The sequence below is a fragment of the Copadichromis virginalis genome, linkage group LG3 (assembly GCF_057382275.1).
Source record: "Copadichromis virginalis isolate Kocher_CV1m ecotype Utaka linkage group LG3, C_Virginalis_male_GT1.1, whole genome shotgun sequence".
Taxonomy (NCBI): Eukaryota; Metazoa; Chordata; class Actinopteri; order Cichliformes; family Cichlidae; genus Copadichromis; species Copadichromis virginalis.
In genome coordinates this window covers 9,294,150-9,313,662 of record NC_140620.1, presented here as the reverse complement: position 1 = coordinate 9,313,662, position 19,513 = coordinate 9,294,150, and the positions used below count along the sequence as shown (strand labels likewise).

Below are 19,513 nucleotides of genomic sequence, written 5' to 3'. Positions count from 1 at the left end.
CATAATAACAACTGGATGACTTTGCTTCTCTCTGGTCATTAACCGGATCAGCTGACCACCATCAGTGAACTAGATGGTCACTGATGGTGGTCAGCTGCTGTCTTGTCTCCTTGTTTGACTTGCAGGTAGCTGTGGGGGAGTTTCTATGACTGTGGACGTTTGGTGGACGTTTCCTGAGGGCTGGGAACTACATTTGCCATTTTGGGCTACCTATGTGTCTGCCTCAGTTGGCGGTGATAGATGTGTTTTGTTTTGGTTTTTTTTGGGGGGAATAATGACCCCAACTCGCAACAAAGAGGAGAAGTACCTCCAAAATACACAAACATAACTGAGTCTATCCCAGCTGTTGTAGGGCTAAAGGCAGCACACAAACTGTATAAGATAGTAGACTACTGTAGGCCACACACACACACACACACACACACACACACACACACACACACACACACACACACACACACACACACACACACACACAGAACACAGTGTGTGAACAAATAGAGTCATTTAAATCTCTGACCATTGACTTTCAGATTAACTGCTTTCTTGAACATGATTTTTCCCTCCTTGCTGTAGACGGTGCAGGTGTAGACTTGTGTGTCCCTCTCTGTGGGGTATTGCAGGGTCAAACTGAGGTCTCCAGTTGTCAGCAGGTCTTCATTCACCTCTGTCCGGCCTCTGTAATCCTGATCTTGTTTTTCTGGTTTATTAGAGCCATCCTCATACACATGGGCCTTTTTGTAAGTGTCTCTCCACTCCACTTTAGCATCATGAGGCAACTCAAGTGTGGTTTCACAGGGCAGTTGGACAGACATCTCCCCTGAATCCACGGCCACCTGGTGGACTGAGAGAAAAAAGAAGCATTTATAAATGGTACAGACAGGAACAGCAGCAGTGATGGTAACAGGACCTCCCCTCCTTGTTTCATGACTCAGATTTGTGATATTTCCATGTGTGTTCACTTTGATGGTTCTGGTAAAAAGCATGGATGACGTTATTCTGACTGGGATGTGAGTGCTAACAACATAGATATATTTGAACTGACTTAGCCTTCACAGTATGCTAGCTAAATGTTAAATAAACATTATCAAAACCTCATGAAAGTCTCATGGATGATGTGGACTCTCACAGTTCATCTTCTGTGAGCTTTTACAGTGACCTTTGACCTGTATCTACAGCACTGACCTCTGACATTGAGCACCACTTGTTTCCTCAGCAGGATGTGTTCCTCCCTGTCATAGAGGGTGCAGGTGTAGATGTTTGTGATTGTGGGGTATCTCAGGGTCAGACTGAGGTCTCCAGTCCTCAGCGCATCTTTATTCATCTCTGTTCGGCCTCTGTACACCTGATCCTGTTTCTCTGGCTTAGTCGAGCCATCCTGATACACATGGACCTTCCTGTAAGCGTCTCTCCACTCCACTTTAGCACCTTCACGTAACTTAAGTGTGGTTCTACAGTCCAACAAGACAGACTCCACCCCTGAATCCACCACCACCTGGGGGACTGAGAAGACAACACAGCATGTGTAAGTGGAACAGACTGCAACAGCAGCATGTTAGGGTTTAAAAATTATTACATTGTTTATAAAACTATTAAATAAAGCTGTTTTTATTATTTTAATATATACACAATGCAAATGTGCTCATAAACATTTTGGCCCTCCGTGTTTGAGGGTTGAGAGCTTCATCCAGCACTACTGTCTGGATTTGAAATATTGAAAGAAGAAGCAGAGTGCTTACATACACATGATAAAGGTTAGAATAGTCTCTGGGTCAGAATGTCCAAACAAGTTGTCATGAACTAGATTTTAGGATCTAGGATAATATTAAATGCCGTATTTTCCGAACCATAAGGTGCATTAAGTGAAACCAAACAGTTAGATATCAAACTTTACTCAACTCATTCTTCTTGCTTCTGCTACTTCTGTACCATTGATTCATTACATTGATTGTATGTTTGTGTGGTGATTACATTATTGATCTTTGTAAAGAGGCAAATGATAAGGCTGCGTCACATTTTATTGAGTTATTATTTGGTAAAGGATTTTATCCTTTAATTATAAAGCCGAGTAGAATAACGGATAAATCAGAAACACTAATTGATCATATTTTCATTAATAGTTTGGAGAGTAATATTATGAGTGGCCTCATCATAAATGATATAAGCGATCATCTACCAGTCTTTTTTACTTTTGATTTAAATATGAAAAGAAAGGCTGCGACAGACTGGCAACCTGTCCAGGGTGTACCCCGCCTCTCGCCCTATGACAGCTGGGATAGGCTCCAGCGCCCCCCGCGACCCTGAAAAAGGATAAGCGGAAGCGAATGGATGGATGAAAAGAAAGGAAGAGGTTGGTTTCGTGAGTTATAGAAGGTTAAGAAATAACGAGGCAATTAAAGAGTTTAGACAAGATCTCATGGAAGTGGACTGGAAGGAGGTTTATGTTAATGAGATCAACGTTGCACACGGAGCATTTTTAAATACTTACTTGGCCTGTATGATAAACATTGTCCATTGGTATCATTTAAGTATAAGAAAAAGAATAAGAATATGAAACCTTGGATAACTAAGGGTCTTGCAAATGCGTGTAAAAAGAAAAATAATTTATATAGGGATTATATAACACAGAGAACTAAGAATGCGGAAATGAAATACAAAGTTTATAAAAATAAGTTGGTATTAATATTGAGGAAAGCCAAGAAAGACTACTATAATAAACTTTTTCAGGAAAACAAGAATAATATTAAGGGCATTTGGAATATTTTTAAGGAGGTATTGGGTAACAAGAACACACCCTTAGATCGCCCTAATTATTTTATTAAGAATAATCAAGTTGTCGAAGACAAGACTGAAGTAGCAAACGAATTCAATTGATTTTTTTGTAAATGTTGGACCCACTTTAGCAAATTTAATTAGGAAAAATTACGAAGCCTGGAAAGCAGAAAGTAGAGTGGTTAATTCCACATTCTTGGCTGATATTACCATAAAAGAAATAGTAGCAATTGTAGAAAACTTTAAAAATAAAAAATATACTGACTGTGATGGTATAGACATGGTTGTAATTAAAAATACTTTAGATTGTATAAGTATTCCTCTTTGCTATATTTTTAATCTTTCGTTACAATCAGTATTTCCTGATCGAATGAAAGTGGCAAAAGTGATACCCTTATATAAATCAGGAGATAAGCATAGTTTTAACAATTATAGGCCAGTGTCTCTTTTGTCACAGTTTTCAAAAGTGCTCGAAAAACTTTTTGCGCAAAGACTTGATAGTTTTATTGAAAAATATCAACTAATAAATGAAAATCAATTTGGATTTCATAAAAATAGATCAACGGCATTAGTATTGTTGACTTTCATTGACGATATTTCATCTGCAACCCATAATAATAAATATACAGTGGGGGTATTTGTTGATTTAAAAATAGCTTTTGATAGTTACAACATTCTATTTTGATTTCTAAAGTGTATAATTATGGTGTGAGAGGCGTGGCATTGAATTGGTTAAGGAGTTATTTAGAAAATAGGTTGCAATATGTACATTATCTCGGCAATACCTCTGAAAGATTGAAGATTTTATGTGGCGTTCCTCAAGGTTCTATTTTGGGACCTAAACTTTTTAATTTATATATTAATGATATCTGTGACGTATCAAAAAGGTTAAATTCTATTTTATTTGCAGATGACACAAATTTTTATTGCTCTGGAGAGAATTTGAAAGATTTGGTTGAAATTATGACTTCTGAGATGTTAAGATTGAAAAAATGGTTTGATGTTGCCCACCTCTCAATTTTAAATACACTTAGACATGGAGGGCTATCAGGAGGGACTATGCGCTTACCTGCTGCTCCTTGGCAGGTAGCTCCATGCCCTCCTGGGTTTTAATTGCACCTTAGAACACACATGCATCAACACTACAATGAGCAGGTGGAGGGAGGTTTGGAGTCTTCTCCCACCCCCGTTCTCTGCGGCCGGCTGGAGCGGGAGGGCTAGGAGGAGTTGGCCGTCCGACTGCGGTCTGGGGTGTGGGGCCTCCCTGCTGCTACGGAGTCGGGGTGGTCTGCCTCTCCCCACCGCAGGGAAAAGGGTAACAGCACCTGGGTCTGGGTGCAGTTCCCCCCTCCAGGGGCAAGGGTACCTAGACCCGGTTTGTAGAGTACGCTTGGGGAGTGTGATCGTGTGTACAGCGTCTCTTTATGTCTGTCTCCACGTTGGTTGAGTGTGGAGTAAGTGCACATGAGAGCATGAGGGTGGGAATGGATGTTTGTGTCTGTGTGTGCCTGTATGTCTGTGTCTATATGTCAGGTTGGGTGTCAGACGCCACCTCTCTGGGGACACCTCAGGCCCTCCAAGGTTTGGAGGCCTATCTCCACCCACCACCACTTCCCCTGCCGGTGGCGGACTCCCTCAGGTGTCGGTGCGTTGGTGGTTCTTTGTGTCTGGGGGCAATGGCGTGTCCAGTGGGGTGGCCTGGGGGGGCACAGGCCACCCCCCAACCAGACTGGCCACCCCAGGTGCCACCCCGAAGATAAAACAATAAAATTTAATGAAATATCAAATGCACGATTATGGTTTCACAGTGAAGCTCAGATATCCGAGTGTAAGTGAATGCAGCATCGGCTTCTGCACTATGCGCATCATGTTAGCAAAGGTAGGAGAGCCAAGCACGAAAGACAGCACCGCAGAAAACATTTTTTCGGCGAAAGATTAACAAGTTAACATAGCTGGACTAGCCATCGGACGTTTGCATGGTGGGCTGATGACTTATTTATGAGAGGTGGTGGATTGGCCAGATGCAGGCCGATGTGTAAAAATAAGTCAGTTGTTTGGTGGTGGCTATGGCGGAGCTTCCACAGAGGCAACAGGTGGATGAGGGAGGGAAGGTGAGGCAGGAGGAGGAGAGACCCGAGGCGGCCGCCAGTCCGACTGTCAGGTGAACTGAACTTCAGGTAAGAAGTTATGACCTGCAGTCTATCTGGGTCACATATGAACCAAGTTTAGGTGCAGTTTATTTTCGCTGTGCTGACTTTTTACAGTCAGTTACAATACCTCATACTGCGTGAGCTAGCATGAGACTTTATACAGCTGTTCGGTTGCTATGATGTTACTGATAGTGAACTTTATTTTATTCATAAGGTTAGTTAGTAGAGTTGCCAACAGCTCCTTAAAAACATGGGATGGTCCATCATTCAGAGAAAATATTACGCGTTTCGTATTGAGCTGAGAAGAGACACAGTTTGTCCCGAACTTCAGCTAGGATGGAAAAAGACACAAAGCTGGAGTTATTCTGTCTTTACAGCTGCCTCTTCTATTGCTACTTCAATCATGAAACTGATCAATGATCAGCTGATCGGCTCTCTTGTTTGTTTATCACTCACTTTGCACCAGAAAGAGGAAACCAGCAGATGTCGCGCTAAACAACAGCAGCACGTTTAAGCTTGATCAGCTGTTGTTAGAATTTATTTAATATTAATTTCTAGTATCAGCTGATGTTTGCTGGAGCCACAGCTGTAAAGCTGCTGGTCATGATGTCGGTTTGGATATGTGGTGAGAGGGAAACATGAAGATGAAACCAGGAGATGTCCTTACTGAATCATCAGAGCTGTGATGGAGAAACAGGTTTACCTTTTAGGTGACATGAATGAGTTGAAGGGAAGTTATGAACTGTTTCTTAGAGACAAATAACACCAGGATCCTTTTCTAAGTAGCTGACAGCTGGTAACTGTGCAGGGGCGGGTCTAGCAAAGTGTTGCCAGGGGGGCAGGTAGGGCATTAACAGGGAGAGGGGGGCACAAAGAAATACTTTTCTTTTTTATTCTCATTTAAAATATCTAGCTTTTATTAAATAATTATCTGAATCTTGCGAACAAAGTTTTTATCTGACGTAAAATGTATAGAAATCATACATATACCAAAAAGACTGTACATCACTGTCACAACAGGGTTTGTTTTCATTCAAAGGCTTTATGGCTTTAATACCTGGTGGGCCGGTCTGTAATCAAAATGCCCAATTTTTTGTCCCAGTCCAGCCCTGCAGGTTAATACTGGCAGTGTCACCGTGCCAGCTGACTGTATTTTATCATCAGCCAGTGTTGTTCTTTATCAATATTACCAAAGTTTACCATAAGGCAGCATAGAAAGTATTTACTTGCTTTCAGGTTTTATTCAAATGTTAGTCTTTTCAGTTGTTTCTCCACTTTTTTCCTGTTTCAAAATCAAACACCAGTTTGTGAGAAGATTATCTTCTTTTTTTTTTTTTTAACAGGCATTGGTTTTGCATTGGCATTGGCTAATTTGCCAGTTGTTTGTTAAAAATGTTCGTATTTTAATATTCAAAAATGTTTTTGCCCAAAACATATGTGCACTACATGTCAGTAAAAATACTATGCAAATATTGATGTCCTTGAATGTTGAGTAAACACTGACTGATTGTATCTCTTGTACTTTATCAACGCAGTATCTAAAAACTTTGCACCGTAGTGGTTAAAATCTCATTCTAATAAGAGTTAAAAGCGCATTCGGTTATTAGGTTTATAGGATTATTGAATTATGGTTAACAGTTGGTAGAATTGTTTTTAACATTATCTGCCAATTACATCTGCCACCCTTCTCCAAATCTGTGCCCCTACCTGGCCCCCCCAACAAAAATTTTCTAGAAACGCCACTGTCTGGGGGTGGGTGTCCAGGTACACACCAGCTCACTCCTTGGCGGCCGCTTATCGGGGCCTGGAGCCTGGGGCTCGCTCGGGCCCCTTCGGAGGTGGGGTGCCCCCGGCCTCTCGGCCTGGGGCTCGGTCACTCAGGCACAGCTGGGGGCCGGCGGAGCTCACGGGCGCGTCACTGCAACCCCCCCTGGCTTCTGCTCCGCGGCTGCTGAGTGAGCCCTCATCTGGGACTCTCCTCAGCTCTTTCCGCTACAGTGGCGCAGCTGCCCCTCTGTTGGTCTTCCATGGTCTCTTGTGTTCTGGGGGCCTCTGGATGTCTGGAGTTTTGATCTCCTCCATACCTGCTTCATACCCTGGAGGACGGGGCTGTGGCCCCCCCACACTCCCTAGCAGATCGTTACATGGAGAAACCTTTGGAATACAAGCATGCTGATCCACACGGGTGTTCACTGCTCGTAGACCCAAATTACACCTTTCTTGGCTACTACTTCGAAGCACATCTGTCCTGCATGCTGCACAACAACATTGAATATTTAGTATTTACTGCTGTTTACACTTAGCTAGATTAATGCGATGGTGTTGTGTTTAGTATGTTGCTTTGTTTTTTTTGCTTGTTTTCTATTTTTCTCTCAACAGGTGATCCAGGAGATTTTTTTTTCTCCCCCCCTTTCTCACTGTCCCTCTCCCCTTCTGTTTTTCCTTTCCTTCCTCTTTCTTTCTCCCTTTCCTATCCCTCACTCATGTCTGTCCCGTCTGTAACATCTGAAAATAAAATATAATAAATAATAAAAACAAAGATCGACCAAATGGACCAATACGGCAATGCCACGATGATCCATTTGGCAAAGTAAATCCATTGGGCATCCTTGTTGGTCTTCAGACAACAATTCTGATGGCTAAAGAACCAAATGGGACAGGCGAAAAAAAAAAAATAAAAAATAAAAAATGGTTTGATGTAAATAAATTATCTTTGAATCTGACAAAAACGAAATTCATGATATTTGGCAGTCATGCAAAGGAGGATGAAGTCATTATGTCCATTGATGGAGAATTGATTGAAAGAGTTACTGAATTTCGTTTTTTGGGTGTAATAGTAGATGAAAATTTGGAAATCTAATATTGAGTATATTAGAAAGAAGATGGTTAAAAACATTTATATTTTGGGAAATGTAAGAGATTTATTAGATTATAAAACAATGCACATTTTATATTTTTCATTGTTTTTCTCATATTTTAGTTACTGTGTTGAAGTCTGGGGGAATACATATGAGAATACTATAAAACCTCTAAACTTATTACAGAAGAAAGTGATACGAATGATTCATAATGTTAAATATAGAGAACATACAAATAAATTATTTATAAAATCAAAATTATTAAAATTAGGAGATTTAGTGAAATTACGGACACTATTAATTATGTTTAAGGCTAATAATAATATTTTGCCCTTTAAGTTACAGAGTATTTTTGATGTGTTCAGAGGGAGAAGATAGCAGAAGGAAATTGTATTTTAAGCATCAGTTAGCTAGGACTACACAAAGATTAATGAGTCCAACGGTTAGGGGTATACGACTGGAACTCACTTCATTATAATTTAAAGAATTGTATAAGTTTACATTGTTTTAAAAAGTGTTACATGCTTAAAGCGATAACTCAATATGAAGAATGTGAATGAAATTGGAGTTCATTGAAAATGGATCCATTATAATTTTTTGTTTTATTTATTTTATTTTTATTTTCTCCTTGTTATTATGTGGAGTGGTATATTCTGATTGTAAATTTGTTGTTTGGTTTGGGTTAGGACCGGAGATAAATGTTAATGTTAGTTTGTTCCCTGATTTTTGGTGCCCACTTGTAATATAAGTTTGAATGTAGATAGGGGGCAGGGTTTAATAAGAATATTTTCTTCTTCCTGCTCCTTTTCACACATGGTTGTAGTGCTTTATTGATAGAAAGTGTGGTTGGTTTGTTTGATCTGTTGTACCAAGTGTGAAATAAATAAATAAATGAATGAATGAATGTTGAATTCTCTCACAGCTGTTCTATTCCTATGTTGTTGCAGTAAATTAATGACTAACCTCGTATTGTGGATGGATTATTTCAGTTGTTCTCCTGACTGGAGTTTGGTCCGTTTACAGCATCCTGCCATGCGATTGCATTTGTTTCCGAATTCAGAACCCTCACGGTAACTTTTATTATAATGTGTATATATTATAATATTATTACGAGGCGCACTGTGGATTTTTGAGAAAATTAAAGGAGATGTTTTTCTTTTCTGTCTCAAAGGAGCAGACACCAGGCAAGGTCGGACTGAATGAGGAGGATCCACAGCAGACTGCCACATTTGGTGCTCGGAGAAGATAGCCCTAATAATCCTTTGTTATTGTAATTGTTTGTTATTGTAGAGCCCGTTTCAAGATTATCCTTTCTGTGAAGCAGACTAATGGTTCACACAAAGGTACAGCGCTGTAAACTTGTAATTTCAACTGCTGAAGCAAATTAAATGTTTTTAAATGACAGATATTTTTCCTAAAGTCTTGAAAAATTTTGAACATGACAACCAGTGATGGTAACAGGTCCTCCCCTCCTTGTTTCATGACCCAGATTTGTGATATTTCCATGTGTGTTTATGAGGAAAGTTGAACGGTTCTGGAAAAAGCATGCATGTAGTTATTTTCACTGAGATGTGAGTGCTAACAAAATAGATATATTTGAACTGACTTTAGCAGTGTGCTAGCTAAATGCTAAACCAACATTATGAGAAACTCATGAAAGTCTCATGGATGATGTGATGATGTGAACCCAGTTCATATTCTCTGAGCTTTTACAGTGACCTCTGACCTCTGACCTGTACCTACAGCACTGACCTATAACAGTGAGCACCACTTGTTTCTTCAGCAGGATCTTTCCCTCCCTGCTGTAGATGGTGCAGGTGTAGCTGTTTGTGTTCGTGGGGTATTTCAGGGTCAGACTGAAGTCTCCAGTTTTCAACAGGCCTTCATTCATCTTCGTTCGATCTGTGTAAAACTCGTCCTGTTGTTCAGGTTCATCAGGGCCATTCACATACACGTGGACCTTCCTGTCATTGTTGTCCATCCACTCCACTTTAGCATCTTTGGGGAGGTGAAGTGTGCCTTTGCAGGGCAGCTGGACAGACTCCACCCCTGAATCCACCACCACCTGGTAAACTGAGAGGACGACAAAGCACAACATGATGACATCAGCAGCAGCTGTGGTGGTCACATGACCTCCCTGTCCCCATCCTTGTCTTCTAGTCTCAGTCAGATTGTATCTCAGTTTGTTCCTGATGTGTTCCTGACTCGTTCTTTGGTAACTAGTCTGCAGCGTCCTGTAAAGTGCTGCAGACATGTTGGATGAAGAAGAACAGACAGACTGAGCCTCCACAGTCGGCCATGTCTCACACACATCAGCACAGAAACCATGAAGATCTCATGTGTCTGAACATCTGAAGCTCTCCACCACATGACTGAGCACAACTCAAGGAGGAACATTTACTGAAGCTGCTGCAACATTTACTGTCAGCACATGTTTCCATGTCAGCTGCTGTTTACCACCACAGAAGAAGAACAGCTTGTCCACATGCAGCCTCTGTGTCAGATCAATGCAGTGAAGCACACACACTGTTTAGTAAAGTCATGTTGTGGAGCTGTTTCACTGATCAATGACTGAGTCTGAAGGAGGTTTTCTGACTTCTGGAACAAACCTGGAAGTTTCTCTTCAGCTCTCTGTATCAGCTGTTTGTAACTCTCAACTCTTTCAGCTTCTGGAACAAGTTTGTGTGAGCCGCAGTCAAGGAGCCACCAGAGGACACCTGCTGACCATCGGCATTATGGGTAGTGTAGTAGGAGACACTCACCTGACATGAAATAGTGCCGGAAATGAAATAAAAGACCTCCAGAAACCCCAAGAACAACCAGGATAATTGGGAGAGCTATGGCCCAAGATGGGAATGGCTCTGTGTAGAAAACAATAATAGACCATAATATTAAAACATCATCATAATATTATGACAACATCTACAGCACCACTGACCTTTATCTACATCTCTGACCTTTGACCTGCAGCTCTACTTTCTGTCTCAGGATGTCTTTGTCCCTGTAGATGGTGCAGATGTATCCTCCACTGTCTCTCTTTGTGGGGTTTTTCAGGATCAGACTGAGGTCTCCAGTTCTCAGCAGGTCTTCATTCACTGTTGTTCGGTCTCTGTAAAGGCCGTCCTGGTCATTAAGTTGGTCGCCTTCGTTTGCATACACATGAACCATCATGAGTTCTGGGTCAGAGCGAGTCCACTCCACTGTGGTGTCCTCAGGTAGGTAAGATTTTGTTTTGCAGGGCAGGATGATAGACTCTAAGCCTTCATTCACCTTCATCTCCACCTGCTGGTCTGAGAGGACAATAAATCACAATATGAAATAGTCATCTGGGATATGAGCATTAGTAATAATAATAATGGATTGGATTTATATAGCGCTTTTCTAGGCACCCAAAGCGCTTTACAATACCACTATTCATTCACTCTCACATTCATACACTGGTGGAGGCAAGCTACAGTTGTAGCCACAGCTGCCCTGGGGCAGACTGACAGAAGCGAGGCTGCCATATCGCACCATCGGCCCCTCTGGCCAACACCAGTAGGCAAGTAGGGTAAAGTGTCTTGCCCAAGGACACAACGACCAGGACAGAGAGCCCGGGGATCGAACCGGCGACCTTCCGGTTACAGATGCGATTCCCAACCCCCTGAGCCACGGTCGCCCCCCATTAGTGTTGCTAATCTATGTCTCTGTGGTAATACATCATCATCTGGCCTCTTTTTTTCCCATTGAAAGCTAAACTGGATCTTTAACGTTAACAATTTAATCATCGTTTGATCATTTCCAGCATTAAAAAACCCTTGATGCCATGGAAACATTGTTTAATGCACACAAAATCTTTATATTAGACACTTATAAAAGTTTTTATAATTTAAATGTAATGTATTTTAAACTATGTTTTCTTTTTTTGCTGTTTGTTTATTTTTTGACTGATCAGAAATCTCATTTTGAATTTGATGACAGCAGGATATCGCAAAAAAACGTTGGAATAAGGGAACAAAAGCCTGTAAAAGAAAGTTGTACTGAAAAGAAAAAGTCCACAGAGCAAGGCAGATGTACATACAAAGCACTAAATTGATCTAGCCCATCTAGTGGTCTATATGTAAGTACAGTGGAACCTCGACTTACGAAATAAATTCGTTCCAGAGCGTCTTTCGTAAGTCAAAATTTTCGTTAAGTCGGAGCACCTTTTTCCATCGCCTTTTGAGTGAGGCGATGCTGGCTGAAGACAAAGTTCTTGGTGGAGGAGGACCTTGCTCATATTTGTCAATAATTTCTCTCTTTGTTTCCATCGAGAGCACCTTACGCTTCTTCTTTTCACTCGAATCACTTGCAGAAAGTTTTTTCGGCCCCATTATGAATGAACGGTAGGCTAATTGCATATGAGAAGCACACGAAATAGCGCACTGCAACAACGATACGTCTTTCACATGGAACAGCAAAACGCAAGTACAAAAGCCAAGGGGTTATCACATGATTCGGAAGGCATTGTGGGAATTCTGGTCTCTGCCAGCGGATTTCGTTATGCGGGCATTTTGCCGTACCATGGGCAGAAATACTGCCATTAAGAGCCTTCGTAACTTGAATTCTTCGTTAAATGGGGTCTTCGTAAGGCGGGGCTCCACTGGATGAGAATTTTATATCTAATTATAAAATCAACTGTAAAGCAGATAAATAAAAAGCGCTTCAAGGTTGCTTACTACAATGCATTGGGAGCCTGGCTGCAGCATTTTGTATCACTTAGAGATATAAATAAAGCTTTTTTTTCTAAGCTTGTAAACTAGACATTACAGTAATCCACCACAATGACACAAATGCATGAATACATTTATGCATTTACGTACAGGAGACTATAACAATTTAGAAATGTTCTTTTAAAGGAACGTCAAAGAGATTTTACATATAAGTCAAGAATCAAATACAGAAAGATTACAAACACTGGACAGAAATCCTTTGACTGATTCTTAAAGGCATTTATGGAGAAGCTGTAGTCATAGTCTGAGTCTTGTGTGAATATAAAAAAAAAGTTTATTAGTAGAGAGCAGTTATCAGGGACACAGAGTGGACTGTGGAGGATAGTCTATCCAGCTGTTGAGGCTTAAAAGACAGACACAGTTGGGTGTCATCAGCATAGAATTGATATCATTTAATGACATCAGCTAAATAAAGGATATCAAATTAAAATAATGGACCCAGAATTGAGCCTTGCACTACCCCACAGATTAGAGCAGCAGTGTCAGAGGAGGGTTTGCTTACCCTGAGACAAAAAGTCTTTCTAGACGAGTAGGAGGAACCTTCCTCCTACTGTGCTGAACCAGAGATACCAGCCAGCATCTTAAGCATTAAATAAAATATTATAGTCAACGGAATCAAAGGGACTTCCACCCACCAAGGAAGCTAACATTGCTGATGACAGCAGGACATCCTCAAGCAGACCCAATGTAACCGTAACCTGCTCTTTGGAAGCATCCCACATTCCAGACAAGTTTTAACAAAAGATGGTTAAATACAGTGTACCGAAGAACTCAGCACTTTACTTTGCTTGTTAGCTTGTCTTTACTAAATCAATTCTTAAGTTTCACTGGGAGCCAGTATTTACTAGAAAAGGCTTCAGCAAGTGGTGAAAAACCTCAACATTTCTGAAGAGTGTTACACAGTTTTGACAACTAAATACGGTCATCAGAAAATATAAAATATTATGTATTTATGTATCCTCGGGGGGGTGGCTGTGGCTCAGGTGGTAGAGCAGATCAGCTACTGATCGGAAGGTTGGTGGTTTGATCCTTGGCTTCCCCAGTCTGCATGCCAAACATCCTTGGGCAAGATACTAACCCAGAGTTGCCCTCCGATGCATTCATCGGAGTATGAAAGTGTGTGAATGTAGTTTAGTTTGCACTTGAGTTTAGAAGTGCTTGTATGAGTGGGTTTGAATGGGTGAATGAGGCATGTTGTATAGAACGCTTTGAGTACTCCGGGAGAATAGAAAAGCGTTATATAAGAATCAGTCCACTCTACTGTTGTGGCTAGGGATGGGTGTTGATTTCTATAATCGTTTAGATTCTGATTCATAAGGTCTCGATTTGATTTGATCCTCGATTCAGTTCAATTTTGACTTAGACAGTGAGAAATATTATAATTCTGATCATTTATCAGTACATTTCCATATTTTTATATCTATATATAAAAAAAAAAGCTGACACTTGGACACGTGTTCTTGGAGTTAAAATTGGGGATAGACAACATAAAATTCTGCTCTATGCAGACGATATTCTTCTGACACTGACTGACCCGGTTAACTCTTTACCCGTTCTTACTAGGTGTATCAAAGACTTTGGTCTTATATCTGGATACAAAGTAAATTTTGATAAATCTGTTATAATGACTTTGTGTAGTGGAGGGGATAATGAACCTTTATATGTTAAACCTTTTCACTGGGCACCATCAGGTTTTGTATATTTGGGAGTTAAAGTTACACCAAATGTTGGTCACTTATATGGAGAAAATATTAATGGAATGGTTCAAGATCTTCGAGAGATGCTGACAAGATGGAGGTCACTTCCGATATCATTTTTGGGAAGAATAAATCTCATTAAAATGGTAATCCTACTGAAAATATTATATCCCACAGGCATGTTGTTTGTAATTTTGAAATCAGAAGATATTAAAGTAATTAACAAGGCTATGGTGGATTTCATTTGGGCAGGAAGAAAACCCAAAATTAAATTGGAGACACTACAGTTACCGAAAGATTTGGGCGGGTGGGGAGTGCCAAACATAGAAAATTATGTCCTCTCAATACAAGCAAGGATTCTTTCTTCCTGGATACATGAACATTCTGACCTACCATGGCTAAATATTGAGGAAGTATTATGTAAACCATCCTCACCTGTTAACTTCTTAGGGAAACGTCTAAATGACTTACCTCACGTAATAAAGCATAACCCACTGATATATAATGCTATGTGGACGTGGGGAAAACTGAGAAAAATTTTTAACAGTAGTCTTCCGTTTAATATCTTGTCAACATTTATAAATAATCCAGACCTTCTGCCGCAAAACATAGGGTTGAGCTTTGTGGGATGGCATAAAGTAGGTGTAAAGAGGTTTTATGACCTCTTTAAACATGGTGTGTTTAAATCATTTGAATCCCTGAAGTCCCAGTATTCTATGTCAAAGACTGAGTTTTGTAAGCATTTGCAATTGAGAAATTATGTGCTAAAAAATGCTAAATCATTACAAATCTCAACAGCCTCTTTTCGGTTGGAGAAATTTTTTCTGGATAATAGGGAGCATAAACATTTTGTATCAAAGTTTTATTCTGAGATTTATGCCCTAATTGTGGATAAACTGACATGGTTGAGAAAATCTTGGGGGACGCTGCTTAAATGTGAAATAGATATACAGGCATGGGAAAAAATTTTGCTCCTTTCATCCAAAATCTCTGTTTGTAACCGATTTAAAGAACTGCAGTACAAAATCCTGCACAATGTGCATATTTCTCTGTATATTTATAGTAAGTATAATATGGGAATATCTCCAAACTGTCTCAAGTGTAAGGTCAGAGTGGGCACTAGATTCCACTGCTTGTGGGAATGTGCTATTATCCAGTCATTTTGGAAAAAGGTCTGCGCCAATATTAGTACAGCCATTGGTCATCAGGTGACAGAAAACCCATTAATGTGTATATTGGGATATATCCCTGTTTCACTGGTACAACATGAGCATGTAATTCAGTCACTGTTAATGTTGGCCAGGAAAAGCATCATGTTGAGATGGGTGGGGGCTGAGCCTCCCTCCATTTCTCTATGGAAGTCGCTCATCATTGAAGTTATGACTCTGATTAGGCTGGGACATTATATTGATGGGAGCCTTCGAATTTTTGTGGACAAATGGAAGAAACCACTGGAAGCACTGGGAGTAACCTGTAAACTGGATCCTAGCGGACAACAATTATGGACATAATGTTGCAATATTCTAGTGCTGTGTAGTGTTATTATTTTGGATGTGAACCAGTCTTATATTTGTTGGGGGAAAAAAAGTTAAATAAAAGTAAAAAAAAAAAAAAGCTGAGACTTGTGAGACTTCAGAGGTGTGAGCATCACAGCGGATGCCTTTTTGTCAAAGTAAGTGAAAATAAAACACAGAAAAACCTTTTTCTAGCCTAGCTTTTTATATTACCTTATAATATTTTGCAGTAGAACAAAAATGAAAGAAAACCATGAATCAACATATTAAGTGACTGACAGAGAGCCATCCAGGAAGTGTGATTCTATTGTGGTGGAAGTAAAACGGCAAAAGTAAGAGGGAATTAAAGACAATGTTTATCAAATGTCAAGCTTAGTTTTGATCTACTTTTGCTGCTGGTTCAGTAAATTTTGGTCAGAGAGTGACAAAACCTGCAGCTTCAGAATCAGTGAGATCTCGCCTTTTAGTCCTGATGGCGTGTCTGTGTATGTGCCGTCGAGTGAAATGGTTTGTGTTTAGATGCTTGTGTGGAATCAATGTACCTGCTCTCATTTGGTGTTTTGTGTTTGGTGGTTGTTAAAATAGTTTTGTGAGCTTTAACCTGAGATTCAGGTGTTCCTGGCAAAATACATTTATATTTAAAAATCAATTCAGGATTTAATGAATCAATATCGCTTTATTCAAGCTAAAATCGTACCTTAGTTGTGGCTTCCATGGAGCTTAGATCTAAAATGTTGGTCTTTGTTTATAACAGAATTGCCAAAACACTCTTTGTTAGGCCTGCGCTCACAGGCCTCACTGAGTCAGAGACTTATCCCCATGAACGAAGCAAGACAACCAGAGATTGATGGGTTTTAACTTGCAAGGGAAGCCAGTCGGATCAGTTGTCTGGGATCTCACCTGATCCCACACAACGCCAAAGAACCAGCGTCCTCTTGCAGCCTTTATTCAGTCAACACACAACCCCATTGTAAAACCCATATGGTGTGTCATAAAGGTTAAAGGGACTGTGTGTCCGAGTCATCTCACCCCTCCTGTATACGGTTTAACCCCTTTAACGGTCTCTCATATACCAGTGCAGGTGAGCCTATAAATGGCAGGAAGTAAACATTCCTTATCAAATAAGGAAACCAGAATCTTATATGGAATGTGCCTGCAGTTAAACACTAATAGCTAAACCTCCTCCACCATCGTACATGTATGGTAGAAACAGAAAAATATCTAAACATGCAGTTTAAGAAAACTGCATGTCATTGTTGTGTTTAAGACAAATTTAAACACAACAATGGCAACTTTTAACCAAATCAATCTAACCTGTTTAACGTCTGATCTGTCTACAGTACTGACTCCTGAGCTGTATAAAGAGCAGGTGTTGGCATTTCTTGCTGACCTTTGACCTGTAGCTGTATAACTGTCAGTGTCAGCTCTTCTCTTCCAAAACTGATGGAGCAGGTGTAGCTGCCGCTGTCGGTCAGTTGTGGTTTTCTCAGAGTGAGGCTGAAGTCTAAAGTGTGCAGAGCATCACGCCTCATCGATGTGCGCCTGCTGTAACGCTGGTTTTGCCCTCTAAGGTCATCTCTTCCTTCTCGCTGTAGGTGGACAGAGTTGGGATCAAGATCATTGCGAGTCCACATCATTGTGGGGTCCTCGGGTGTAATACCTGAGTACTGACAGGGCAGCAGGACAGATCTTTCCCCCTCATTCACCTCCACCACCACAGCCAGGGCATGCTGGGAAACTGAAGACACATAAACAGACATAGAAATTAACCGCATGCTGTGGGTTTGTCTCAGATACCTCAGGTGACAAATTAATTTAAGAAACCCAAGACATGTGTTTGAATATTGAAACGTTGACTCTTGACAACACAATAGTAAGCTGGTTTGACACAGATGTTGTAGATACATTTATTGTACATACAAGTGTTTCCTTCACCACTTAATGTGACTGTGAATATGTTGGAGCGCCATCTTGTGACAAGTTTAATAACTGCTGTTCCAGTAAAGCAACATTACAAAAATTATTCTGATGCAGGTCCTTAATGTGACAGCAGTGGAACAGCTGTCAGTTCAGCCTTTATCTTCATCTTTTATACTGTGATGTTTTCCTGTTCCTGTTACACACAACACTGTACCTTCTTGTACATCACAGTCAATATGAATAAACTGCAGGCTGCTCAGCCACTCCGCCTGAGGATAACCACCGTAGTAGAATCAGTTTAAACAAGTCTCCACCATGTATACACACACACACACAGTGAGTAGTTGGCACTCCTGCAGAGGTATGTCAGAAATGTTCATCCTTGGCTCTCAGTGCCTACAGACTTGTACGGTGACTGCGATGAACGCCTGTTTGTAAGACAAGGACTGAACCACCGTACAGACAAAGGGATTTAGTGTAAAACTATTTTAAGATGTTGTTCAGCGTCTCAATGATGGAAAAGCACAACCTTTGACTACAGTCTTTCATATTTTTACAAACAAAGCTTCTTTCCTCACTATTCAAGTTACTTGTTTGTAATACAGCTCCATAAGTTTTACACACAATCGGCATTTAAACAGTATTTAAAGTGTGTATCTTACTGTTGATGAGGAGCAGCAACACCAGCAGCATCTTCATCCCCCTGTAAACAAAAATCCAACTGGCAGAATTAACCGACACGGATGGATCAGAATCAGTGAGACATTTATCTCCAAATGTTGACACATAAATAAAAGTTTGCTTTTGGTTCCTTCAAGACTCTGTTCCAGAAAACAGGTTCAACAGCATCTGAGTCCAAGTTTTACCTTGAAGTCGGTTATAAAAAAAATGTGCACAGCAATGAGGAAATAAAAATAAAAAGCAGCCTCTCTGAACACAATAACATGCAAATATGAATGTGTGTAGCACTGCATCATTATATGGATCTATCTATCTATCTATCTATCTATCTATCTCTCTCATATATATATATATATATATATATATATATATATATATATATATATATATATATATATTAGGGGTGCAACGATACACAAAATTCACGGTTCGGTTCGGTACTTTGGTGTCACGGTTCGATATTTTTTCGATACAAAAAAAATGTTCATGCCTTTTTAATTTGTCATTTATTAAAATTATAAATATATATTTTAACTCAAAAGTATAGTTTTTAAATTTAACCCTAACCCTTGTGCGTGTTTTTTATTTTGACAGCGAATGCGCACCTGCGGACCACTTATGTGCACCCCTGGTTATATAGCTCATCATATTGCAGCCACAGAAATTCTTTTGTCCATGAAACCATAAAGCTGCACTTTCTTTTTGCCTTATAGTCTGATTTGTCATAACTTCTCCGTTTTGTGGTAAGCTTTTCTTTGGCTGTCACTTCTTCACCCTGACCTGTCTTATTTGGCTCAGCAGAACTGAAATATATATCCTGCTGCTTTTACACACACACTCACATAAGTTCAGCGATTCTCTGCGCGATCAACCTCTCACATGTTTAAGCTGCGGGAGATTTCACTTGTCATGTTTGCATAGTAAGCTAACGATTGATAAGACGATGTCAGAGGAATTGGTGCGCAAATTATCATCACTCACCAATCAGTGCTGTCGCTCTCTATACGCAGTTCGCGTGATTGCAAAGTGAAAGCAAAAAAACAAGCGCAAATTCAAACACGATGTCAATATGTCACATATTGACAGTGGCTCACCGATGACAATGACATAATTACCCAGCTACATTTCTGAAAGAATGCAAAATCATTGACATATATTTTTCCTTCTTAC

At 40.2% G+C, this 19,513-nt stretch overlaps 1 protein-coding gene across 1 annotated transcript in view; it reads right to left on the bottom strand.

Moving 5' to 3' along the window:
• The window catches only part of LOC146712621 (uncharacterized), a 43,262-nt gene extending 24,797 nt beyond the window's left edge, over positions 1-18,465 (bottom strand). The window contains exons 1-6 of the mRNA XM_085436762.1: positions 18,325-18,465; positions 17,133-17,480; positions 10,738-11,070; positions 9,533-9,853; positions 1,167-1,503; positions 521-972 (exon numbers count right to left, since the gene is read on the bottom strand). Coding sequence (XP_085292888.1) covers positions 521-972; positions 1,167-1,503; positions 9,533-9,853; positions 10,738-11,070; positions 17,133-17,480; positions 18,325-18,361 — 1,828 coding nt within the window. The 5' untranslated portion in view covers positions 18,362-18,465. The remainder of the gene's footprint in view (positions 1-520; positions 973-1,166; positions 1,504-9,532; positions 9,854-10,737; positions 11,071-17,132; positions 17,481-18,324) is intronic.
• Between the last annotated feature and the right edge of the window lie 1,048 nt (positions 18,466-19,513).